Raw genomic sequence first — 27,828 nt, forward strand, 5'->3', positions numbered from 1 at the left:
GTGAGGGGGTTTTCTTCAAGGAATACACAGGAAAGTGGTCAAATGAACAATATGCAGAGCTACCACTCTTTCCATTCCCAAAAGGCTATCACTGCAGCCTTACAAAACTAATCTATGCCACTTTATATTCCACAGTTCACAACATCCATTTGCCAGGTGCAGTCTCTGGATATGAACGTGTTAATTATTAACTTATTCCCTCATGTTACTCTTTAAATGCATATAGAAAGACAAGTAACAGCAGAAAACTCCTGTTCCAACTCAGATTTTTCCCTATGTTACTGTTGCAGCACAAGAGGCAGAGACTTCAGATTTAGACATAATAAAGGGAGATCAACATTCCTTGATTAAGGTGTGCCAGAAACCTGACACCTCAGCCAAAAAAAGTACTGTAATGCATTCCCACTGATTATTATGCAACATTACAGCCTTCTACAGCAGGAAAGGTAATTGCATGGGTAGAATCTAACCCACTCTACAAGACTGTTCAACCCTTGGAAGGAAGGATTTTTTGTAGAATAGGACTGCTGAATCAAAACGAAAGCAATAAGAAGCCCATACAATTAAGCTTTATCACAAGCATCTATCACTTTTACGCACACAATGCATACGTTTTGTGAATTGCTGTCCTGAAAGCATAATGGCAGTTAAGCACTTTTGTTTACCCACTTTATGCCATTCTGCATGAAAATGCTTAACATGACTCATACTTCCTAGAAATGTGTGATTTCCAATTCTCAGCAACATAGATACCCAATTCCCAGTACATGACTGAAAAACCAGAGTGCATAATTCACTTTATAAATCTCCAAGGTTACAGCTTGATTCTCCCAGGTAGAAAAGCTCTAAAAACATTTAGTGTTTAAAAATAAAATCTTGCTTAAAATAAATGCAAACCTAACTATAAACTCAGGCACAAAGCACTTAAAATGAATTTATGTTATTCATCACCTTCATTCTGTCTTCTTATTCATTTTCAGCCTGCAAACAAATCTAAACAACAATGTTGCAAACGCAAGCAGCATCCTACAGCCCCATCCAGCAGCACATGAAAAAATAAAACTTAAAACACGCTATACCTGCATGGCACCTGGTAGAATGGGTATCCTGGGAGAGGCACAGAGTTCGAAAATCCAGACTGACTCGACATTGCCTTCAAGGTACTGTATCCACTTAGATGGCTCCAACGCTCTGCATGTTAATTCCTTACCAAAAACAAACGTGTGCACGTATCCATCTGTACGTTTGCTCCGAGCTAACTAAAGAGAAACCAAGAGCATATTCAAAGGTCTTGAAAATACTGCCTGCATTATCAAAACTGCTTCCTCCGTAGCGAAATTCCTCAAAGCCAACACCCTCGTGACATCACGTACTACAACGCCGTCGACACGCAACTGTTTCGGCAAGGCAAGGGCAGCCCGGCGCTTCCGACTCGACGCGAAGCCCCGCACCGCATTCCCGCTGGCAGCGCGGTGCCGCGCAGGCGGAGGAAGCGACCGGCCGCCTCCAGCAGCAGCAGCCCGGCTCTGGCAGCCGCCCAGGAGGCAGCACAACTTATTGCCAATGCCGCAAATCCCTCCCATCGGCTAACGAGGAGCGGGACTGCGGGTGGAAGGCGATTTCAGCCCGCGACGAGGATTTCCTTGGAAATGCATGAGAGCCGTGACCTTGAGCACAGCGACAGTCAATCCTTCTAAAATTCTCAGTTAAACCTACGATGCACACGATTGTTTTATAAGCACCGTCAGAATGCATTTCTGCACTTTACAGGAGTATTAAAAAGCACATGGAGCTTTCCTCTGCTAATAAAGAATTGCACCATGCTACCCTTTCAAACACGGGAAGGCAGGAGGGGAGAATCAGAGCCGGGATTTCGAGCAACATTACTTCAGCTACTGAATAGAGAAATGAAATTATCTGTCTGCACCCCTGCAGGATTTAACTACAGTTTAAATCAAAGAAATATCAAAAGCAACATTTCTTTTGATATCAAGTACAATAATGAGTTACATGAAAGTTCATTCTGTGCATGCCTTCTTCAGGAAGGGGAAAGACATTTACCAAGCAGGAAGGCACGTGAGCGGCCGGGCAGCATGGCCAATGTCAAACATAACCATGGGGTTATTTACCTGCACTGCTGAGCACAAAGCAGGGGTACGGTGCTCTCATGTGAAGACTTGCTTCCTTTTAGCAGAATAGTAACTAGAACAGATGCAAAATGCATTTCATTACCTGTTCCGCCCCCACTGGAGAACATTAAAATGGGTAATTTAACTCACCCACATGTTATTTATGTTTTGTCTCTCAGCTTTGGAAGACGGTTGAATCGATTTCACTTGGCTTATTGCAAGTTTCTAATCAATATCTCAGCCATGAGGAAACCTGTGCAAAACTTTGTCACTAACTTCAGATAACTTCTAACACCTGACTTAAAATAATGGAAACTTGTTCTTTCATCTTTAATGCACCTTAAAGTAACTCCAACCTCGCTGAGACGCTCTGTTACTGATTTGGAACACTCAGCTGTTCCCATAGTCTGAACAGCACTGTGATGTTTCACCTTACTAGGTGTCGAGGTATAAAAAAGGGCACTTTTATTTTGCAACATGATATCAACGTTTCAAATGGAGATGAAACAGTAGGGGAAAAACAAACAGGAGCAGCAATCAGAAAACACATAACGAGGAGTTGGTGCTCAACAAATTGGGAACGCTGATTAATTAACAATCACGCAGAGATCTATCAAGTAGCTGACTGTTCCCAACACAGGAATCCACCAGCAGCTGGTGACTGTGCTCACATGAACACACGGATAGCACAGGCCGCTGCTTCGGGCACCAATTCCTCAAGTACCATAAAAGTGCCAGAACAGCACAAGCACAGCAAGGTTTGCCCACAGAAGTACATTTTCTATAAGCCTAATGGATACACGTGCAGGCTGCTGGACACATCACTTAGCAGTTTTTACACCTCTCCCTGCTGTACAGAAGAAACTACACAAGGCAGGTCAAGCACAAATGATGCCTGCTATCAGCTGAACTTCTACAAATACGCTTGAAAAATGGCTATCAGAAATATTATGTCTCTATGGAGCAAGAATTCCAAAACCCACTGCTATCATAACCCACACGGGCTGTGGGATAAGGCCACACAAGATGTCCTGCTACATTCAGACACAGCAGCAACCTCATATATGTGTCCCTAAGTCACCTTGGTCTCCATCTTGTATATTCACGCACCTTTTATCTGGTGCCTGCTTAGCAGCAATCAGCATTAGCACATTCATCCAGTAATTCTCATCTCAGAAGGGTTTTCCTTAGTCCCAGCCAGGATTTCGGGGGCTCCCATTTGATTTGCCAGCTTAGTGTCAAGTCAGCAGATTGCAGGCTTATAAATCAGGGCCTGCTTCTGACTTGCCACACCATTCTGCAAAAATCACTTAGTAACCTTAACGCCTGGCTTATCCACATAACAAGGAAAATACTGGCTGACAGCAGAGGAATGATGCGAGGTTACATTTTTTTGTAATTAAGTATTGAAATCCTTTGATTAAAGATTTATGAAGGGATAATACGGCTGTAGTATTTGAGGGAAAGGATGTGTGGGAATATTCAGAAGAGAGCCTTCTTTTTGTCTCCTGCTCCTAGCTCTAACAAAACAGAAGCCTTCTTGGTCTGAAATTTCAATTTAGATATAAAAGCCACTTACTTTTTAAGATGTGGTATAAACAATACAGTTTTTAAATGGGTAAAGAGCATTAAGTAGCATTTAAAGATGAGAATATCTAAGCTGACAATATGCAAACGAAATCTGAATTTAAAGTGAACTTTACAGACACAGAATCCTTCACCTGTAAGCATCGTAACTGGAAACAGGAAAGGAATGTGAGGCACAGGATGGAAGAGGGATGGGAAAATCTGGTAAGGACCACAGAGAAAACCCCCACAGAGGGCTACTCGACATTATCAGGTGCCCCTGTCACTTCTTCACATGTGCCACTGGGCTATAGCTGGGACTCACCTCCATTTGTCAGCCATCACCATGAAGGAGACAAAAAGCTTTCCTTCCAAATGCGGTTCTGTTTGTCTGCATTTGGTGCCTGTACTTTAGTACCCATAAACAAACTTCTGAAAAACCCAGCACATTTGGGTTGTTTGGCATAGCATGCCACATTGCACTTAAAGGCTTTGCTGGAACAAAACTAAACAAGAAAAGCAAGTATAAGGCATCAGATTTGTAAGTTCCAGAACTTACAATGACCTTACTACTTGAAAGCAACTGACCTGTTAGCTGTTACACCATTTAACCATGCTAGATGAAAATGGATGCCATAGAGGAACTGCAGCAATTGCTTGAAAGACTGGAGAGAAGTACTCAATATAATTATTTTTTTAAACAACAAATTAAAAAGGTTCAGTATTTCAGAGAAGTAACATTCTTGGTAAACTAATGGAAAATAAGTTTAATGTAAAAAGGCAGATTGAAGGAGAAACAGAAACTAACCTCATTGTTGGAATCTAAATTAACTTCATAAAATCTAGATCATAAGCTCCATCAAACCTAAGCACACTGCAGACAGTTACGTGATGATATATCAAAATGCATATAAAATGTTAGTATTCATTAAAAAATAAAATGAAGTGCTGTGCAGAATTTATTGTAAAATCAATACCATAAAGCAGTAATTTACTCCTATATTTTATATTTGATATTTTCCCTGTCTGAAAAGAGATACTCCAGACACTAAAATAGGGGGAAAAAAAGGATACAGAAAATGTAGGGAAAAAAACTACATGGAGTTTGAAAATAAGTGACCCATACAAAGAAAGTATTAGACAAAATACATCCAACATAATGAAAGGTACCTAGAAGACATAATGGTGTTTTGATTGTGTTTTTTTTTTATCTCACATAGAAAACATATTAATAGGGACACATACAATAGCACTGTAGAAGAACGGCAAATCTGTAACTGATGGAGAACACTATCACCAAAATCCCAAAATTCAAGAGTCAAAGACTAATTGGGTGTTCACACAGAAAATGAAAGTATCCAGAGGTGGTAAATGGTAAAAACATAGGAAGCAAAGTGGATTTGAAAAGAACTTGAGAGAAAATGTCCATGTGAGAAATCAGTGTCTAATGCAGTTGCTGAAGGATGGCTTTCTCTCTTTTCAGCAGCAGGACACTAGGTTCAACGATAATACATCTCTGGCTTTGTAACTCATCATTGGAATGACTGAAGGTTCTTTCACTTTAGTTTCCGAAGAAAACTGTAACGATGTAATGATTACTGTCACTAGAGAAGGTGCAGAAAAGGCAGGCTTCTTGTTATTTTCAAGTAGGTTACATCAGGAAAAATAGAGAAAAGCATGCAACCTCTAAAAGAAAACAGGCAGCATTTGAGGAGATGCTTGCATTCAGGCCTCAATTAAACTGAGCTTTTCAAAGCAAAATACACATCCACCTACCTCCTTTCAGGTACTCCTTTAGCCATCCACCTAATACCTTGTTCCCTGCCCACTTTCAGTAGCTTCCCACTCCTCCAGCCCCTCTTTCCCTCCTCTCTGTTACCTCCAGGAACTATTTCCAACACAGTGCCTTTCTGTTAAAAGCAGCTTCACATCATGTGGGAGGCACTACCCACAAAGGCCTACTGACAAGCGTGTTAAGCTCAGCATCCCATTTGGCCTACATAAAGATGGCTGTCTGTTACCCATCCTCAGCCTCCATTGGCTTTACATCATCACAGTAAGATCTTCAAATAGAAGTGAATATAGGTACGTCTAAGAGTAATCAACAGCTGACTGCACGACTAAGAGTGCACATTTTGACTGAGAGGGGACCTGATCCAGGTCTATAAATATCTAAGGTGTGGGGGGCAGAATGGCGAGGCCAGACTGTTTTCAGTGGTGAGTGGAGACAGGACAAGGGGAAACGGCTGGAAACTGCAGCATAGGAAGTTCTGCACAAACATGCGCAAGAACTTCTTTACAGTGAGGTGACGGAGCACTGGAACAGGCTGCCCAGGGAGGTGGTGGAGTCTCCTTCTCTGGAGATGTTCAAGACCTGCCTGGATGCCTATCTGTGCAATCTGGTGTAGGGAACCTGCTTTGGCAGGGGGGTTGGACTCCATGATCTCTGGAGGTCCCTTCCAACCCCTACAATTCTGTGATTCTGTGATTTTACAAAGAAATGGGAGTTTCTCCACAGTTTCTCCATATGATCCCCTTCCTATACTGCCGTGTCCTGCACAACCTCCACAGCTCTGACAGATTCCAGTTCCACATCAAGGGAAAAATAAAAAAATAAAAAAATACATCTCCTGACAAGGATTCTATTTATGTAATTCTTATACCCCCTGCCTTCTCTGCCTGGCTCTACTTCATGACTAGCACTTGAAAGCACCCCTTTCTGGCTTTGAGCCTCAAGTGAGGTGCCACAGCAACTACCTTGCCTCTTCCACTCTCCTCAGATGGTGTCACTCCCCACTTTCAAGTAGCTTAACGCTCCATTCCATCTACTCTCCCTTAGATACTCAAGAACCCAGACCTTTCCTCTGGCTTCCCACGTTAAGACTGTCATCATTCTGCTATTGTCACATCCTGCAGGACCTCCAGACTCAAGTTACAGCAGGCTGTGCCACAGTGGCTCACCAAGCATGACAGAAAACAACACAGGGCAGCTGGAGTGCCATGTACTCTCACAATTACCCATGACAGCAAGTACAGGAAGTGCATGAGCTAGAGCTGAGGGCTGCAATATTCATCTAGATTTCAGATAACTGACGTATGATCTTCCACTGTTCAGCAAGCGTTCAGGAGGAAGCCAAACAACTCTTCACTGTGACCAAAGGTCCCCAATGAGCCACTGACCCATAAGCAAATCAACACGGCCAGCATCCTGCCCATCAACATCCACTAAGAGAAAAAAGGTAGCACATGGGTCATGGCAACCTCCACTGTCAGTACAAGCTGAAGAGAGCACAGACCAGACAAAAATGACTTGGAGGTACTGGTGGATGGCAAGCTGGACACGAGCCAGCAATGAACACAGCCCTGAAAACCAACCATATCCTGGGCAGCATCAAAAGAAGCGTGGCCAGCAGGGTGAGGGAGGTGATCCTGCCCGTCTGCTCCACGCTGCTGAGACCTCACCTGGAGTACTGCATCTAGATGTGGAGTCTTCAGTGCAGGAGAAACACAGACCTGTTGGAGTGCATCCAGAAGAGAGACACAAAATTGATCCAAGGAATGGAACATCTCCCCTGTGAGGACAGGCTGAAAGAGCTGTGTCTGTTCAGTGCAGAGAAGAGAAGGCTCTGGGGAGACCTGAGGCCTTTCAAGTATATGAAGGGGGACCATAAGAAAGAAAGAGACAGGCTCTTTAGCAAGGCCTGTTGTGACAGGACAAGGTGAAATGGTTTCAAACTAAAAGTGGAAATTTAGATTGGATATAAGGAAAAACTATTTGTACAATAAAGGTGGTGAGGCACTGAAACAGGATGCCCAGAGAGATAGCAGATGCCATATCCTGGAGACATTGAAGGTCAGGCTGGATGGGGCTCTGAGTACCTGATGTAGCTGTTTATTACAGGGATTATGTCCCTATTTATTACAGGGATTAGATGACCTTTAAGGGTCCCTTCCAATTCAAATGATTATCCTCTGTGTTGGAGGAATTGAAAGCTACTCAGAATTGGGAAAGGCAGAACTATAGCAGTGCAAACCCATATTCACAAGAAGAAATTTGCTACTTTTTCCAAGTCCCATGTTCTTAGCCAGGCTGTTCTGCCCTGCAGCTGGCTAGATCAGTCCACACCAATTTGCAGGATAAACAAGAAAATCACCTCTTGTCAACAATAAAACACTGGGATGTCTTCTGGAACAGAAGATGAATATCTAGGCTGTAAAAGAACCTAGAGCAAGTAATGAAACCTCACATTTGCAGATTCACTGGGTGTGACACTGACTGGACTAAGCACCCTCCTTGTGACCTTGCCCTCCCCTCCAACAGCAATGCCAGCTGAAACCAGAGCTGCAGGTAACTTGTGGCTGGAAACTATTAGCTTTGGGGCTTAACCTGAGCATTACCCACAGACGGGTATACACAGATGTTATTCCACACCTGTGTACAGCTTGCATCACATGTCTTGGAATTGTAAGCTACCAGTGAGCTCTGGAGGGATGTTCTCATCCTCAGCATTATAGGAAGTGCTGCCCTTCCTCAGCCCAAACCACCCCCACGACCTTTACTCTGGGTATGGAGTAAACATGTCATCTAGCCACACTGCCAGGCTCGTTCCCAGCAACCTTTCACCTGCTGGTAGACTACAGCAGTGACTACCATTGCAGGAAAGCAATAGGTCAGGAAAGCAATAGGTGCACAGCAGTAGGCACCAATGACAGCACTTCACCAGTCAGAGCTGCTTGCTTGGCTTTGGATGGGGTAGCTGAAGGACAGAGCTGCAGCTCTTCCCAGCACTGCAGCGCTCACAGCACCCAAGGGCAGTGCTGCACTGCGCCGAGCTCAGGGCGCATCGAGCAGCCTGGCACAGGGAGGCTGCAGCAGGGCTGGGGAGCGTGCCAGCATCCTACTGGCCAGGAACTGGGGAGAGAGTTCCAAAACAAATCAAGCCAAAACAAAACACACACACAAAGAAAAATTCACAACCCTAAAGCAGCCCCAAACAAACCAGAATCCCAGCCAGTTCCTCAGAGAACTTTATCTAATTGGCCAACGTGTGCAAGACTTCCCTATAGTTCTACATAGGAAAATATTTAAGACATGTACCAGGTACTGACTGCCTCCAGATACTATTTGGGCAAGATAGATCCATTTTCTGGGAACTACATTTATAAATAGAAGAGTATAAATCTCGTGTGCTGCAGAATTACCATGTATTCCACACTGTTCAAGGAGAGTTACAGAGTCATTGCTGTACAGCAGAATTCAAGATCCCTAAAACTGAAATACCTCTTCTGAACAACCACCAAAACCATAAATACATTTTTGAAGACATTTCTGTATACAAAAAAATAAATAAGTGCAGGGCCTGAGATGGGATTATCTTGCTTAAAAATAAATTATATGAGATAGAGACAAAAAAAAAAATTACTTCCAGGTGAAATCACTGACCAAAAAATAAGCAACGTAACTGAACTTAGATTTTCTTTGGCAGACACAAATTCTATAGGAATACATTTTTGATAAAAGCTAGCAGGAAATGTGATATTTCATTAAACAGGGATGCACACAAACTGTATCAGAGTGATAAAATACAGTCACCAGGAACATACGTACGAGGCGGAATGCTGGTATGATAGCAATTTTAAAAATAACTCTGCATTTAGAAGACAGCTCTGGGTTTCTCTCTCCCATGACCCTAACAAATCTCGATTTAATTGAGCTACCAGAATGCACTAAGTTCCCTGGTAGAACAGATCCAACTCTCATTAATACCAACCAAGCAGATGCTTACTTAACAGCATCCAAGCCTCGCTTTGCTGCCTCTGGGTGAAGACCCAGAGTAGGGAGTGTGCACATGTAGGGCTACAAATAAAGCAGGTAGAGACTATTTTTGGTCTTCAGCATAAATAAGACAAAGTCTATCGAATGGGAGAACTGTCATTGTGTCCTTTTGGATTTGATTTTATTTTTTTTAAACTCTAAGGCATTTTATGGTAACAGCCCTGATATCTATGAGGAACACATTCATACTAACAGATCAACTGTAGCTAATGCCTTGACAATTGCTCAGATCAAATACCAGCTTATAGAACAGTGATGCAGATAGAAATCAAACATTCATTTCATTTTCAAGTCCAGTTTGTAGAATTCAATATGGCTCTAAAGAGCAGGAGTGAAAAAAATAAAAATGGAGAGTGTACAAACTGCTGAGGTCAGTGACAAACGAAAGCCATTCCAAAATAAGCCTTCCTAATTAAGGCTTCTAAGCCAGTGCTGGCTTGCATTCAGTTAATTTCACTGTTACCAGTCACCTGAAATATTCTTGATAAAACATTTTTAGTATTGACTTCAACATATTAAAACCAGTTGAAGGTCACTGTGAGGATGAAAAAAATAAAGCATCAGACATAGGAAGGATGGCAACATCATCCTTAAGGCTACAAAATTATTTTGAGAACTTCATATTTAAATCAGTTCAAAGTTAAGTGATGATAATCTTACTATATTGTAATCTGAGCACTTGAAAATAAAGAAATCACATTCATCTGTCAGTCATTGGGTTCTATCCACTGAATTCTACCTTTTTGCCCCCAGAGGAACACCTGGACTACCAGAAGCAGAGAAGATGCCTTTCGCTTATGAGACAGAAACGTTGAGCAGTAGTTTTAATCAAGCTTACGTCACCCCAATCTCCTTGAAGGAATATTTAATTGCTTAATTAGACAGATGGCACTTTCAATTGTACTTGTATTTTTTCATTGCACTGAAGAACTTTAATTCGCTTAGCCCAACTTTTACTTTTGCTTGGTCAACTCGTGTCACCACATGGCGGTTCAGCTCTATAAACTCAATTATTTCAATCCACTGTGTTCTCTAAAATTTGGATATTCATACGACTATTTCTGAACAGCCAGTTGTTTAAAATCCACATTCTATACTGGTAACAGAACTTATTTAATTCTGGCATATCCTTTGCTCTGTCACTTTAATCTCCAAAAAAAAGTAATGCTAGCGAATCTTTTAAATTCTGTTATTTTCTTTTCCATTATCACACACAATCTTGAAACTGAAGAAATGAAACTGAAGTATGTAATAATGAAGTATACAATACATATTTTAATCACAGTCACGCTGTTAAAGACTAAACAGTCTGCACAGAACTCCAAAAGATCACTGAGATCTATGGAAACCCCAAACACAAGCAAGCAAACTTCCAAACTTGGGTGGCAGTGTGCAAGAGAAGAGGGCCACATGTTTTCCAAGAACACAGAAGACACTCCTTCGCAAAACAAAGCACATAACTAGGACGTACCTTAAACCACACACAAACATCCCAGATGCAAATTAATATCACTGATTGTATTTTGACACAACTTCAAGTTGTAAGCAAGAATCTTTTTTTGCAGACGTCTGAATCATCTGAAGTGCTTCACCAGAGAAACTTTACTTTTCCTAAGAAAAAATGCATAAGTAAACTCAAACCTGGAAAATATATCACCATTACAAGGCAAGGCAAGACTTCATTTGTAACTGAACTTCTGACTGCCAAAGCAACCTAATCACTTTGGATTACAAGGCATTACAAACACTTCCACTCTTCATCCTCCTAACAAAACATATTCAAACGTTTTGAAATAATGACAATATTTATTCACTTTGATAAGAATTAATCATCAATTTGAAAACAAAGTCCACAATGACCAAGAAATGATCCTACCTTTCTTGTCAGATCCTTCACAAACATGGAATGCAAGCACTGGGAGAGAGGTGGTGCTAACAGTCTGTTCCAGGAGTACCCAGCATCCACTGACACAGTAGCTTTGCTAAATTATTCCAGATAACAGCATTCAACTTCCAAGCAGGTATTCTAACCACAAAACAAACTTTGACAAACATGGTACCGAATCAACACAGCACATTTAAAGCTGCAGGGCTAGCAAGAATTTGGCACAAAACGCTTCATGTTGTCTGAGGCATTTTAGTACCCAAAAGCAGGAGAAAATAGAAGGTTTCAAAAGAACCACTGCAATCTGTTTGCAAGGAACCAGCACCAATACAAACCTAAGACAATACTTTTTCATAGAAGCGTTTACAGACCATCAGCTTCAGTCAGTCATTAACCTTTCTCATGATTAAATCCGAGGCATTCCTAAGTATTCAAAAACGAAGCGCAGTCATTATAAACCAACCACGCTTCTCCTCTCCCCATTTGCTGAAAGATTCATTAACTCCATCAGTCCCTCCTCTCCTTCTGCCTAGGGAAGGAGAGGAGATGAGCACAGCAGAACACCCACCTCCCACTGTCAGTAGTTCCTCCTACCAGGCAGCAGGGAGAGGGCACAAAAAGAGGACTCTGGTTTGTACACCAATGTCAGCACTTCAAACTGGCTGAAGAGAAACAAAAGGAAATCAGCTCACGCGATGCAACTTATAAAGCTCTGTGCACTTGGTATTAGTCCATTTTGCACTGATGGCACTACCTCTCACTCCTGGCGATGCCCAAATATGACCACATCCAGTGTATGCTTCAAGACAAAGGCAATCGATTTCAATACCAAAGCTATTAACTGGGATATAATATTGTAATAATTCCTAGAAACAGGAAGCCAACGTTTTAACAGAGCTGCATTATTTGAATTTGTTATGTTAGTCCTTACTCAACAATTTTGGATGCTCTGATGACAGCAGCTTTGCAAAATTCTATTTGAGAACAATCACTTTCTGTGTTTCCTCCCATCTAGAAGAAGCTAATCACCTTGTTATATGAGGCAAAATTAATTATTATCTTTGAAAAAAATAGCCCTCCTCAGACTAATTAAACCAAGCAGAGCAGAAATAGTTAGTGCAGGAATGATTTTAAGGGAAGGCCTTACAAAACTGGATTCCTTTTGGGGATGGGTGGATTACATCTGTAAACTTCTCCTCGGATATGTGAATTAAAAACCATCTCTTTTGCTTTGCAAAATAGTACATTTATTAAAAGAACCTTGAAACGTTCCAATGATCACTTATTTAAAGTAACTGAGTTATCAGGAGTTGCTCTGCTCTTTTTTTTAAAGCTGCCTTCAAAGTACTGCTCATCACAGGATGACTTCTGGTCCAACCACTCCAACCTGTTGAGAACTTTTCTGTAACAAACTTCCTCAAGAACCAACCAAAAATCTCACTGTAACTGCTCCCGGTAATGAAGTCATTTGGTCTCAATAATACCCCATGTTAAAATAATTATCTAACATCTTATGCTAATTTAAGTAGGCCACACTGTTTCTATTAAATTTGCCTTAAAGCTCTTCCTAATATATCTAGCTGCAAGAAAAGGTTTGGTTTGTTTTTCCTCTAAAACGTTGTTCATGTAAAATCATATATTATGCAACCCACATTCTTTGAGAGCTTCAACACAGCGTCTGCCAGCTCTGTCGAAGTCCAGAAGATGTGTTACGTACGTAACATCAATTTTGTTATGCAGCTGATACACAGAGAAGCCTTTGTGAAAATGCCATGGTTTATGACTGCACAGCAGAAATGCCTCCCATACTTGGAGCAGAAGGGGAGGGGGGAGGCACTGCGGAGCTGCTAAGAGTTTACTCTCATGGCTGAAATGCTCTTTGTAGCTCCCGTGACCCTTGTTGTTCCATGCCTTTGTAGTTGGGCTGCGCTCAAAGGAGCAATGCGTGAGGCATGGCAGAAAGTCAAGGAGGTCTCTCTTTATATATACACTGTATTTACATACAGTGCACATTTTACAAAAGAAGGTTTCGACTGAAACAAAATACAACATAAAAAAGGCAAAACCAGCACGTTCTATTATTGAGGGATGCAATAAAAAACATTTGGAAAACTACAAGCCTTCTGCTACCTTTCCAGGTCACATATACATGTGAGAAATTAAACTTTTCCCCAAGCTTTTATTCTACTCATCACTTCAGGATCACAACCTACAAAGCTGAGAAATGCTCCCATTACTTCTTATTTACCTAATGGATGAGAAATGAAAATACATGCAAAGAAGTGCTCTGGAAATAAATGCCAGGCAACCACCTCCACTGAAACCTAACTAACAAGGAGTCCTAGCAAAGTGACAGTCCCTTCTACCTCAGTGCTTGCTTTTAATCGCTTTACATTTAATTGCAGGTGCCCACAAAATTTAAAAGCTAATACCAATCTCTGCTTAATACAAAATATTTTAAGCTGAAATCATCACATTAGTTAACAGTAGCTTAGCCTCGCTTTGAAATAATATTTACATAATGTTATAACAGCAAATGTTGTCCCAGACATTCCTAGGGGTACATTAAAAATAGAAACAAGCACGTACAAGGCTTAGAGCAACATCAGGGAAGCCCCTGCCTGGCAGCTGTGCAGCGCTGACAAACGTTCATTCTTCTATTTTATCCAGAACTATCACTAATTACCTGTACAACCTGACACCCGTTCCCACGTTGTGCAATCTCACAAACTGCACGAGGCAGATGGCAATGAATTTTTTCCCCTACAGTCCCCAACGACATGCGACTGCTGGCAGAAGCACACAGCATTTGCACATCACTTTCCAGTTCTAAGAGTAAATAGTTGATAAACATCCTACAAAGACCACACAGAACAGGACCACCTCTGCCTCAAACAAACACACATTCTTTTCCCCCATGTATTTAACAAGTTAAAGATCCCAAACTTACTTCAAGGTCACTCTATGCAACCTGAAGGGTTTTCTCCCTTAAAAAGGAGAAAAAGAGACAGATTAGTCTTTAGACTAGAACAGTGAAAAAAGCAATATACCACAACAGCTGATACAATTACAGGTTAATAGAAATGAACCTTGAACAGTGGCATCTGTGTTACTTGTGATGTCATTTAAACAAAATAGGAGGAGATTACACATAGTATGCATGTGATGATTACTGGACTGTTATGACATCAGAAAGTGAATGTACAGAAAGAAGCCAAAGCAGTTCCAGCATGCTAAGCTACTTTTCTGCACAGAGAAAAGGTATGAAGCCACACAAAGCTTTCACACATTTTAGACTTTTGGCAAAGAAAGAATGTTTGTGTAAGAAGCTCAATCTGAAATCACAATGGCTCTAGAGGTATTTGAAGACAAAAAGAACTCAAATTGACTTCTCTAGACCAAGAAAACACTTCCCTCATGCGTGGCACATCTGGTCCTACAGAGCAATTACAGATGGAATATCAGGGACCGTACAAACCCTTATTCTCTAAGATCACACAATACACAAGAACCACAGTGTAGAAGCAGTAACAGATTTCCTCATGATGGCAGCACAAACCATTCTGATGCAGCACTAAATGACAACACCCATTGTTCTCCATGCAATGCAGGGAAATCTGAGCTGCTCCAGAAAAAGAAGTTACTATTATTTTTTTCTGCCTCTACATCAGCGTTCCTACACAACTTTATGGAATCATCTTTGACTCCCAGGATTACATAGGAGAATCACACTGCTTCACACATAGAACTGGTCAAGAAACAGGAGATTCCACACTAATGAGTATTTAGACAAGTGATAATTAATGCAACTACCCTATATGTCCAATCAGATTTTGTACCATTTGTATCCTTCATTTTGTAAAGTCAGTGACAACTGCAGAATCCATGCAGTTGAGGCATCACCAAAGGTCCACAAAGAATGACTTGCCATTATGTTCTGTCTTTTCTAAGAGGCTCTACATTGCAAGCAGGATGATACTGTGACTTCAAAGGCTCCGTAATTTCCTTACAAGTAGCAGTAATTTAAAAACTGCTTATAAGGATTCTGAAAATCTTGCTTCTTCTATTTTTGACCTTCCACACGATACAAAGGACAAGTATCTACGACAAAGAGAAAGCTAACTACATAACTTTTTAAGCTGTAAAATCTAAATTCCATCTACACTTGCATAGATTTTGGTGTACAGATAAATTATATCAATTAAGTCTGTGTTGATTAAGAACAGGTTTGAGAAAAAAATGACCAAGCTTGGAAAGACTTTGCTTAAAGACTATCAATAGTGCATTCACACTTTCCAGATTATCCTGGAAGTGAGGAATTGCCATCCCACCTCCAACAGCCCATCACCTCACTCTTTAAAAGGTTGATGTCTCCCTCACAACACGCCATGGCAGTTGCACTCACAGTTGTTCCACAGCCAAGTTCCAACAAAATCCAAGTTTTTGATAATGGTTCAGTAGAACATAAGGTAACCCAGACCACAGACAGACCAGGTTAGAAAGAGCTTAAGAGTTAAGTCCCAGAGGAGAAGAGGCAGACAAGTAAGAACAAGAGTCAAAACCTGAGAGCAGTGCCATTGCTGTTTCCTACTCAACTCCATGAGTTTCGTACCTGTCTGTGCCTTTAAAAGTGCACCAAGCCTCACCACTTGTTTCTCTGTGATAACACCACATAGAAAATAAACATCAAAAGTGCATTTTGCTTTATTACATATTCACTTTGACCATCTCTGCTTAAATATATACCTGAATACTTATCACACAATTTGCAGTTTTACACTATCTCTGATTAGTCACCAACTACTTAAAGGAAGCAATCTTAAGACTTTATCAAACTGAAGATAAACTAGCACGCACCCTATTTCTAGATGTTAATAAAGACTGAAAGAACAAACATTTAAAGTGAAAGGAAAGAGGGGGAAAAAAAAAAAAAATCAGTCTGCTTTAGGCAAAAAAGCAGCTGACAGAAACACAAATGAAAGCTTTAACCCATGCAATCAGAAAGGCTGCGTTAGTCCCAGAAGAAGCTTAACTTGCAGTATGTATTGGAATACAGCAGAACTGCACAACTTGGCATTCCTGGACACACCAAGGGAATGTTCCTGCATGTGGACATAAAAGCCAAAAGCAGCAGTGAGTGAGTAAGTTTCTTTAACCATAACTTGGCAATTCTACCTCCACTATGGTAAAAAGCAAGGTTAACACCAATTTTCTCAAATCAGACTCAGATTACAGTGAGTGAAAAGATCGACTGTATCTTTATTTGAGGGTTCGCAGTAAGATTAAAGCAAACCAGCAGCATCCTTGGTTTTTAAGCAATAGACTCACTGTACAGCAAACAGAGACCACATCAAAGATGAAGTCGCTTTAAAGTCTAAATCTCCTGAACATTTATTGTTTCTAATAGAATTATTATTGCTCCACAAACCTTCCATTCTCTTCCTTCTGGCAAAGACACAGGCAGAGCTTTACCACATCGTCTCTGCTAGCAGGATTTTTCAAATGAGCAGCAAAGATTGGGACCAGCTGGAGCTCCAGAAAAGGATTGCCTCATTACTAGAGCCAATAAACAGAATACACCAGAGGAAAAAGCCAAGTTCTTTATCTAAAGTAAGAGGTGTAACAGATTTTTCAACCTAGTACACTTGTGTGTACTAAAGCATAGTAAAAATAAGAGTGCTGAAATAATTTACTGTCTTTTGCTCCTTTAAGTGAGATTTGGTGAAAGAAACACGATGAAGTCCACTGAAGTCATATGAAGAAATTCCCCAGATGTTATTAGAAAACACGAATTCTGCTATTTTCAGCAGTTTTTCAAACGTGTAATGAAATTGTCGTGGCCACAATGTGATAGAAAGCCTAAAACCATCAAAAGAAGCAAGTGGAACTGCATGACAATCTGTCATATTAGGGGGGAAAAAATCAAAAAAGAGGTACGTATGGCAAGACAAACTTTCTTTTCCAAATTATTTTTCACTCCAGACTCATCTCTCATTGTTATGGTTTAGCAGATTTTTTTTTTTTTTTATAGAAACTTTCTTCAGTTATCAAAGTTTCAACATTTAGGGCATAATTCATCAAACACAACTTGAAGTAAAAGCAATTCGCAGGCTTGAAAAGCAAGTATAACATCCAAACTCAGATCCAAAGCGTGAGCTAGCAGCTGAAAGCAGAGATAATACATGCTGTTCACCTGACAGTGAGCTGCTCAGTAAGCAGAGGATCCCAAGCATGAGCCACCATCAGAACACGGCAGTGAAAAAGATAAACTTCAATGCCCACATGCACTGTGACATGTAATTCCAGGAAAAAAAAAATACAAAAAAAGGGAAATATTTTAAACAGACCTGTTTCAAAATGACTTCATCAAGCATATCACACATCAGATTTACAGAATTTCTGTATCTGGAGCAAAGATCAGGACAAATCAAGCAGCCTGTCATTTACAACAGCTAGGGCACGTTGTTCTATAGAACATAGCAGAAGGCAGAAGATGCTGAGCTGAAGCAAGGCCAGCCAGCATGTGACCCAGTGACTGGTGAGAGCCCTGCAAGGCTCTGATGGCCGGGGCATGTCACTGTGCAGCCATGGCTGTGCTGCATTTGGCTCAGAACTGGTGCTGCTGGCTTGTGCTGTGCCACAAGGGTACATGAGCTAGGCTGCCGTGCAACCCAGTGCACACTGCAGACAGGCATCAACACATACCTCAAGCAGCCTCTCGTTTGGTAGGGTATATTGCTGTTCTGTTTACAAACAAACCAACACAAATGCCAGAGAAGGGAAAGGTGCCCACATCAAACAACAGGGATGGCCAACAGATAGTGGATTGCCACTAGTTAGTACCAGCCAGAATCTAAAACAGCATTCCCAAAATTTCTTCATTCCTAACACAATCTGGTAGGTACAGGAAATAATAATTCTAAAATGGAATATACTAGAGGATGTTGGATTCCAGTTAACTGCTACATCAAAGAAAATCACCTGCTCACTGCTGCTAAGGAGATTTTAGTTTTCGTAGGTAGCACTGTGATAACTACCTTTACATATATTACAGCAGTAAAGGACTATCACATAAAACAATATTGCAACATACTCTGTTAATATAAGGAAGATAAAGGAATGCTTAATTTAGCTACCTTCATCTTTTTTTCAGATGGATCTTCTACTATTTCTTTGTCATTTTAAGTACATCTCTTCAAAAATTTGTCAGTTTATCCATTTCCATAATAATGCAATGTGGTGGAATTTATTTATTTATTTTAATTCAAAACTATTTTAAAACCTCACACCACCACTTACTATAGCAGTAGAGTGACAAATTAAGCTACTCCAGCTCCAAAACGTTTGGCAAAGTTCACTCCTTTAAAAACTCAGAGAACCTACTTTCTTTTGAATCAAGAATATGCAAAAGAAGTCTTTGGTCTGTAGCATCTGAGAAGATAACCTGCTACAGTTAGCTATGCTAAATACAAACTAAGATTTAACTCTGTTTTTTTTGTGTTGATTTTTTTTCCTTAACTGCCCTTTAAACGAGCAGCGAGTGAGAGATAACAAAGCTTTACACCAGAGCAAGAGGGCAGCAAAACCTTAAGGCTTCAAGTCACATTTTAGCCTGCTGGGAAAAGAATACGGCTTTCCCGAGACATGATGGCATTAGATTGTGTAGTACTTTAAAAAGAAGAAAAAACTCCTTAGATTCTGAAAACAATTCCTTTAAATCCACAATAGCCTGTTACACTTAAGTTTTTGTTCCACTGCTTCAAACTTCCAAGAAAGCTCTAACTGGACAGTGACTATTTCTTGGATTAAGAGTTCACAACTTCTCACTCTTCAGCCCCCAGATTTTCATTTGTGACTCTAACATGGCTATGGATTTGCTATAGCATCACTGACAATAATGGAGTTCAGAAACAGTAGTTTGATTTAAAAAAAAACAAAAACAAAAACTTTTTTTTTGTAAGCTTAAATGTCTAATTACAAATACTTTAGCACATACATGTCTCTCTAAGGGAGCTCTTTATCATTCTTCAAACATACACAAAAGTCTTTTACAAAAAAGCATTCATCTATGTTTGTCAAATGTGCTAAATTCCTTACTTGCATTATTTTATACAAGCAAGCTGAGACAGAATAGCACAGCGCTCTGCTCCAGTGCAGTAAGATGCTGAAATTGAGATGTCTATAAGGTGTGGTTGTTTATTGTGCTTTCTTATTCACAAGAAAAAACAAAGAACTAAAGAGGAACTCTATGCAAGAACTGACCAAAAACCAAGGTTACCAAGTCTTCTACAATTCTACAAAATACAGTTTTAAGCAACACTAGAGCGCTAGAGGACACTGCTGCCATTTAGAGGGCTCTTGGCAGGCTGGAAAATATGTTGATAGAAACCTCATACCATACAACAATGGCAAATGCAGATTCCTGCAGCTGAGAAGGAATAAACCCTTGCAGCAGTAATGGTCTTAGGGGTCCTGGTGAAGAGGCTGAACACTATTTATGTAACATTGTCATGGGATGATAATAGCAGGGTGGCAAAGTCTTTGGTTGCAGCAAATGAGAAGCAGTCCAAATGCAGCAGCCATTAACACAGAAGGGAAGGAAAAGAGCTGCTTACCTTTGGAAGGCCTCAGGCAGGCAGGGGTCTCCAGCAAGAGATACCCTCTACTCCACTGCCAACCCTTAAATGAGGGCAGGAAAGGGATGGATCCTGGCTCCACCCTTTCCGGTCAGTGAGTTACACTGCATACATGAGCTCCCCTGGGTTGGCCCTGCCTTTTCACCAGGTGCTCCATCACTGCTTCAGGCCATCACTTAGCATTTGCACTGCAATTTATTACATAATTTGCATTCCTTATCTTGACGTCTCCTCTACATTACAGCATAGAAACGCAGAAGACATGCAAGCAAACAAACATAACCGTCTATCCTCCTGAATTTTCTAACACAAGCAGTATCAGGAAAGTGGGCAAAAGGGACAGATGACCTTTAGCTAAAAAACATCACTTAGTACACCAAAATAAGCTGGTTCACTGATGAGGAAAAGCTCTTGCAGAAAAGCATAGGCTAACAAAAACCATTACAGGAGCCTCACCATGCTCTGTAGACTAAAAATTCCTTGTCCCTATCATCCCCAGAAAACAGGTCTGTCAGAAACCAGTTTGAACAAGGATCAGCCTCTGTAGTTTCCAAAAGGACCTTCCTCACATACAGAGATCCGTTGGTGCTTCAGCTGCAGTCTCTAGAATAAGAGCATACTAACACACTCCACTATTTTCAAGGAGCTCAATGTTCCTGCTTGGAATAAGGATGAAGCTTCCATAAAGAGAGAAAAGCAAAAGTAAAATTACACTATTAATGCTCAATTATCTATCCAAGAGAGGTGCAAACAGCGAGCTCTCTGAAACATGAAGATTTGTAAGGTGCTTCCACTTTTAAAAAGACACTATGTTCCTCTAAAACCAGCTGGGATAAAAGTTTTTATTACACTTTATTTCAGTATGTTCTCTCCTCTACGCCTCAAGAATGCCTGCAAATCCTGGACATAACCCTACACAACTCCATTCTACAGATTCATCAAGAAATTTTCCTGGCTTAAACCTATATTCTCCAAAGCATATTAAAAAACATTAATCCTTATGCTCTGCTCAACTGCCATTTGTAAAAGTATATTTTTGTTTAAATCAAAACAAATTTGTTTCTATGATTTTATCCTTTCTTTCTGAACTATTTTTGTAATATCAAAAATTCCAGCTCCTCATTAAAAAAGGGAGGCATCCAGCATCACAATCTTGCATTAATTACAATGTGATATTTCTAGCAAGGAAGAAATGCCATATAGATTGCATGGTCAGCTCATCTTTAGGAAATCTATCTTTTCCATAAAAAAAAAATAATACCAAAATACCCTTACATAAACAGTGCCCTTCTATTTACACAATTGATACCGCAGAGCTTAAATCTGTAATCATCTCTCAGTGGTTATTATGCCATAATCACCTCCTCGTGTTAACTAAATAGTTTCTTTCTCAAAATAAAATTATTACCAACTCTCCCCCCCCATACACAAAATCAGATACATCGTCCAATGCACCTCTTAACAAATATTATGATAAGATTTCTTATCTAACAGTAACATTAAAGTCACAAATCCTATGCTATTTGTTCGATTTCATTGAGTAATAGGAGTAGGTCAGCATCCAAATTCATCACCTTAATTTAGAAATATGAGTTTGTTTGCCATCTATGAAGCCAATTTTGCAGCTAGTCAATACCACAAAGACCAATAAACCCAACAACAGGCTTCTGACACCATTGCAAATAACACCACATTAGCATAGGAAGCAGACTGCAGCAGATCGCAAATTAGCTGCAATTTTCAACCTGGCTACATAAAACATTTAAAGCACAAAAAGCAATTCATGCTACTTATTCAGACGAATCGCTTCAATTTGCTCACCAGGAGCTATATGCAGTCAGGCAATCCTTCTGCTTCCAGGGATACGCAGCAGCGTGCCGCCTGTAACTTGGTTTTGGCCACAGATTCTTGGACAACACTACTGCAGCACAATCCCATATTCTACCTTAGCATAAATGTCATCTCTTGAGGAGTAGGAAAGCCATGACATCTTGCAGGTTGGGCTCTCATTCCTCACATCTTTAGAGCCAAGCTGGTCGTTTTTGAAGCTGTTAGGCAACACATTTTGTTAAATGTCACACCAAGTACATTCCATACAATGGAATGTACGTGGTGTCCCTGCACAAACCACATCCTCCCACCACAGCTGGAGATTTCAAAGTTCCTTTGTATTTATTGTTAGGAATAAAGGGACAAAACACCCCACTTTCACCAAAGTAACTCTCCACACACCAGAACAACTGTTTGGCATTTTGCAAAGATTTTGAAAAAGAAATCTCAAAAGGTAGCTAGAAAAGAAACACCAGGCACTAACACATGTCTACAGGAAAGTCCATGTGCCACAGCTGTCACTCAGTGAGCTGGGTGTCTATGCATCCTTACACAAACCAGTCTCTGCAAGTGCTACTTTAAGGCCTAAACTATGTTGAAACCATGAATGTTTGTATTCGAAACGGCACAACACATCCATTATCTGAAAGTATTTGTGAAGTGCCCATTTTAAAAACCAAAGCTTAAAACTATTCTGATGTAGCTTAAACATAGCTATCATTTAACAAACTGCTAGTTCTTCTTGTCTCTGCCAAGGATTTTTGGCATACTAATTTCATTTCAAAGTTCACATGAAATCCACAGTAAGCTTTCACACTTATGAGTATTTCATTTTAATCTTACATTGGTTTTATCTACTTGGAACTATTATAGTTTCCCTGTAACTGATGTGACAGGTGTAGAAAGCTAAGCGGAGGTAAGAGGTATTTAAGAAAATGAACGTAAAAAATAACCATTTGAAGTAATTAATTAGGTAACTATATAAAGCAGCCCTTCCAGGACAATTGCTAAATCTTAAGGAGTGCCATCTATTGGGAGTCCTAAATCTCTAAGACGTGCTACTTAACGCTCATTTGCCATGCAGTTCCACTGAATGTGTAATCTTCTACAGGGCATGCATCCAACAAAGGTCCCAGTGCTACTGAAAGGCACAGTCCCACCTCCTACATTCTCAACACTGCCTCTGCGCCAGCACTGCAGCTTGTGCAGCCATGCAGTGAGGTGAAGAGCAAGCAATTCAGCTGGAACTCAGCTCTGATAGGATTTATCTTCCCTCTAGATCAAACAGGTGAGCTCAGTCATACAATAATCCAAAACTCACCAAAATCAGCAGGCCTCAGGTTATACCTTTAACCACACGAGAGCATGGTGACACTGGAACAGGTTGCCCAAGGAGGCTGTGGATGCCCCATCCCTGGAGGCATTCAAGGCCAGGCTGGATGTGGCTCTGGGCAGCCTGGTCTGCTGGTTGGCGACCCTGAACAGAGCAGGGGGTTGGAATTGGATGATCATTGTGGTCCTTTTCAACCCAGGCCATTCTATGATTCTATGATATACTATTCTTGTCCTTGGCTTCTATAATCTGAAGAAGTTTATTACCATCTTACTTCCGAAACAGGGATTGAAGTACCCTCAATGCTTTATCATGGATCTGCTGATTTGAATCTCTCTTGTTCTTTGTCTTTCACTTAGGTACTCCTGCTGACAGCATTTTGTTAGGGCTTTCAAATCTGAAAGTTCACAACAGAGAAGCAAAACTAGGGTCTTTGTTGAATGGTTTAGTTGAATGCAGGCAGAATACATTTTACAGTCAAACCAAACACTGAAAAACAGCAAGATATCTGAATTAGCTGAGGAAGAAAACTTTGCTTAATCCCAGAGAATACCTTCATTAAATAATAATAATAATGCTACAACACAGGAGCAAATACTCATTTTGAAACAATAGGAAGCTGCAAACACTGGCTAACAAGGGGATAATCTCTCCTCTGTACCTAACTCACCAAGCTCAAAAACTGACAAGTACTAATATAAGGATTTTTGTTGAAAGAAAAGTTCCTTATCTCAAACAACTACAGAAGTGACTTCTCCAGCCTGTATCTGTACCGGCTGCCTAAGTCAACAGTAAGCAACTGCATTAAGTTTCCAGGTAAGACATAGCATGGGCTTTACCTGTGATATCTCTAAACATCAACTCCTGAGCCAGTCATCCGCTGCATTTCACAGAGCTAAGAAAGGGAAGTGGGGAGAACAATGTATGCAGTCAACTTCATATATCTGCCTTAAGACAGCTGAAATTGCCCCAGAAATGCCTTTCTTCTGCTGCCTACAAATGAATCCCAAAGCAACAGTCTCACGTGAAAACAGAGTGATTCTAAAACAGCCTCTGCAGATAAACTTGCACATGGCACATGAGATGCCAAAGGCAGAACCAAAACTGCAATTCTCATACAGTAAAGGTCAGCAATTAAGAAGCACATTAAAACTGATCCTACTTGATTTTTCACAAATGCTTTGCTTATTTTCCTAAAACTGCACTAGCATTAAAAAGCTCTTGAATTATTTGAGGCATCTGTATTTATGAAGCCTAGTATGAAAATACATCTGCAAGTATAGAAATTTGAAAATACTAAATCCAAAATAATTTATTAAATCAATACTTATATGTTCTTCAGGAAAGATCAGTGCAGTTGAATACCCTCAAGTCACACGGAATTTGTTCTTACACACATACAACTACATAGCACACCCACTGACCACCTGGAAGTTTCCCTCATAAAACCTGCGAGGTTTTAACTATTTCTTTAAATAACATATGACTTAAATAACTCATTAAGTCAATAGCTACACATAGTACTAGACAATGAAATTAAATATAGTCATATTTATATATTAAATGCTGCTGAGGAAGTGCTATGGCAGCATGTTTAGCAGACAGTTATACTGGGCAAGATGTTGGGACAGGAATGCAGCAATACTGAAGAAAGTAATTTTCTGATCAGCCAGTAAGAGCCCTCAGGATCAGACTACTTTATGAATACCCAAGAACATTAAGGAAGGGGACACCATTAGAACCAATCTGGTTTGAAGCCAATTCCCCCGATACCTTTGTCTTTTACTCCACTTTTATTCATTATAGACTTTTACAAAAAATCTGGAGCTATGCTGGCATTCACAGGACTTGCTACAACCTCCACATCCTAAAACCTTCACTCTTTCTCAAAATGCTTGTCTACGTAAAAGTAAAATCCAGTTTTAATACATTTCCTGTGTCTGACAAAAATTCGACTGCAGTAGAAATGCACGTCAAGAGCCTAATAACAGATAAAATGAATCTGCAACATGCCCAATTCTTATGCAATTGTGAATACACTTGTTTTCAAGAAATTTATTTTTTCCCCACTCATTTAAGCAGCCCATTATTTGGCATTCTCCCATTATCTATCCCTTAAAACTTCACTTATGAATAGGCACAACCATCAGCACACTCAGCTTACTTGAAAGGATGTTGCTAAAAGCTCCTATAAAAGGAGAGGATGGAGACAGATTGCTGGTTTAGCTCAGAGAACGTAGTTTCTGGAAAAAAAAAAAATAAAAGCAAAAGATAACGGAATAAAACCTTTACTTTTTTTCAGCATTTCATTCAAGTATGCTAATCTGCTAGTCTGCAAGTAAACATATGCTTCTTAACAGTTTTGCTCTACTTCCCACACAATTTTTGCCTCCTATTTTTATACATATTCACCAGTACTCTTCTATGCATGGGTAACTGGGTAGGAATGCCATCACAAAAGACAGCACACACATTCTGGCAAAGCCTTGTAGGCAAGGAGAACTCACTGGCTTTACAACACCAGCGAGGAGGGTGGTGGGATCTGAGATGTGTAACTTGAAGGTCAACATCTTGGCTACAGGCAAGATATGAAGCTCTTTGATTGTCAGCCTTCACTTCCAGCTCAGAAGACGACCATTCCTGCAAACACTTTAGGAGAGCAATGGACACAGATCTGTATCTAAAGAATTAACATAAAGAAATGATATAAAACATCTATTACTCTACTGAGCAGCAATTTTCTACGTATTTACTTGTACCTGTGGTTTTAGTCAGTACCTTTCTGACTTGATGATAACTATTCCTCCATTACTAAGGCTGTCAGGGTTCTTGTCCAGGATGCTCCTGCGTGAGCCACCAAGTTCCAGCACTATTCAGCACTACCCAGTAGCAATCACATCACTGCTTACACATTTCTTCACTTCCTTTGCGTGGTTGCTGAATACAACAGGATCTCCACAACTTTATTCAGACGGTTACAAAATCAACTAACTGAATGGAACTCACAAGGCACACATAATGAGGGTTAATTATATTCATGTGTTGCAATCGAATTTATGATCACACAGAATTTCAGCTCCAGTAGCAATTACGCAGAATTAATTATGCAGACCTAGCAGATCCTCGTGCGTAAAGAAATACACTGCAATGGTGGCAAGACATGATAAACACGTATGTCAGCAGCACCTTAACCTGTTCTAACCTATTTGCTTTGGAAGAATATCACCGTAACTATTTTCTTAAAAGTGAATAGTTTACCAATTTGATAATTTAAGTATTCACACAAGCTCCATTCCAGTAAGATTCAAACTTGTGAATGTGACCTAGAATCTAAGTTCATTATTTAGCTCGAGAACAAAAGGGCTAGACAAACACCATAAGGCATGACACGCTTGAACATTAACTACTGAAGAAATTACCTATTCTCAAAAAAGACACTTTTGAAGTCACTAGCTGAACTATCACTAAATAACATCTATATTCATTACCAACCCGGCCATCATTTGCTTGATTACAAAATACCATCGCATCATCACAATAACCATCAGAGAACCAAGCCTGTAAGTGCCACTGCCACTATCTATAACAGTATGTATACCTCGGGCGTTGGCAGTGCAGGCATCTTGCTTCATGTCCATTATAATAAAAAGCATGGAGTTAGAGCTGAAAAAAACACATACATGTGCTGAGTAACATTAAAAAAAAAAAAATTAGCAGCATTAACTTCATTATTCAACTAAATATTTGTAGAATAGACTTCTAAAGCAAGAAAAGTTTTGAAATATAAGCTGTTTTAATTTTCTATTATTGTTCAACTACTTCAGTAATTGCATGCCATTCAAGTATTGCATGCATTTTAAGGAATACATGCAAAAAAATTTAGGTCAAGTCAAATGGATATTTCTTTCAAGTTATAAAGGTATTTCACCTTGCCTTCTCCTTGTCAAAACCCTGGAACACCTCATACAAAGGATTTTATTATAGTACAGTGCCCTTGGTAAGACACTGCACTCTGTACACCAACCAATTTTCTCTGCAGCAGAAAAATGGAGAGCAGCAGTACATGATATGTATATTCCAAAGCACCACAAGTAATACCAGGAGCAACATGGCCAAGTGAACACTGCCAAGGTTTGGCTCTGGCTTTAAACCACAAAACAGACAGCTTTATTCACAAAGGAGACATCCAGCAACACCATGTTGTTTAGTTTGGTAATAACTTTCCCTACAGAAAGTGATACAATAATCACAGAAATAAAGAGTGGACTAGGATTTAGTCATTTACAGACCAGCAATCTGCTGACGAATCCCCTAACAGTGCCTTAAAAAAAGCTTGTGGCCAAACGTTATATGTTCAGGAACAGTTGCTCTCACTCACATCCCTCCACCAGTTCCTTCCCTCTCCTGCATTAGTGCCTGTGAAAAGTATCATTTCTGAGACTGTATATAAACATACCATCCACTGTTATTAACAGTGCAGGAGCGTAAGAACCATGTATGACTTTGAACATTTCAAACAAGGTTTTTTACTGGTTACACATTGAGTTAGTAGAGTGTTATGAAAAATATTCAGTCTGTTAAGCACATTCTAATCAATAATGAATCTTAACCAA

At 40.1% G+C, this 27,828-nt stretch overlaps 1 protein-coding gene across 8 annotated transcripts in view; it reads right to left on the bottom strand.

Moving 5' to 3' along the window:
• PLEKHA7 (pleckstrin homology domain containing A7) overlaps window positions 1–27,828 on the bottom strand; it is a 171,479-nt gene that overhangs the window by 93,488 nt on the left and 50,163 nt on the right. The window contains exons 1-2 of one of the 8 annotated variants that reach the window (XM_048947781.1): window positions 1,374–1,531; window positions 1,080–1,259 (exon numbers count right to left, since the gene is read on the bottom strand). The exons of 6 other annotated variants lie outside the window; for them this stretch is intronic. In XM_048947781.1, the coding sequence (XP_048803738.1) occupies window positions 1,080–1,150 (71 nt within the window). In that variant the 5' untranslated portion in view covers window positions 1,151–1,259; window positions 1,374–1,531. Of the gene's footprint in view, window positions 1–1,079; window positions 1,532–27,828 lie in introns of those variants that run through there. One more of the 8 variants, XM_048947780.1, reaches the window with a different exon arrangement.

Source organism: Lagopus muta, chromosome 6 (assembly GCF_023343835.1).
Source record: "Lagopus muta isolate bLagMut1 chromosome 6, bLagMut1 primary, whole genome shotgun sequence".
In the NCBI taxonomy this organism is placed as follows: domain Eukaryota; kingdom Metazoa; phylum Chordata; class Aves; order Galliformes; family Phasianidae; genus Lagopus; species Lagopus muta.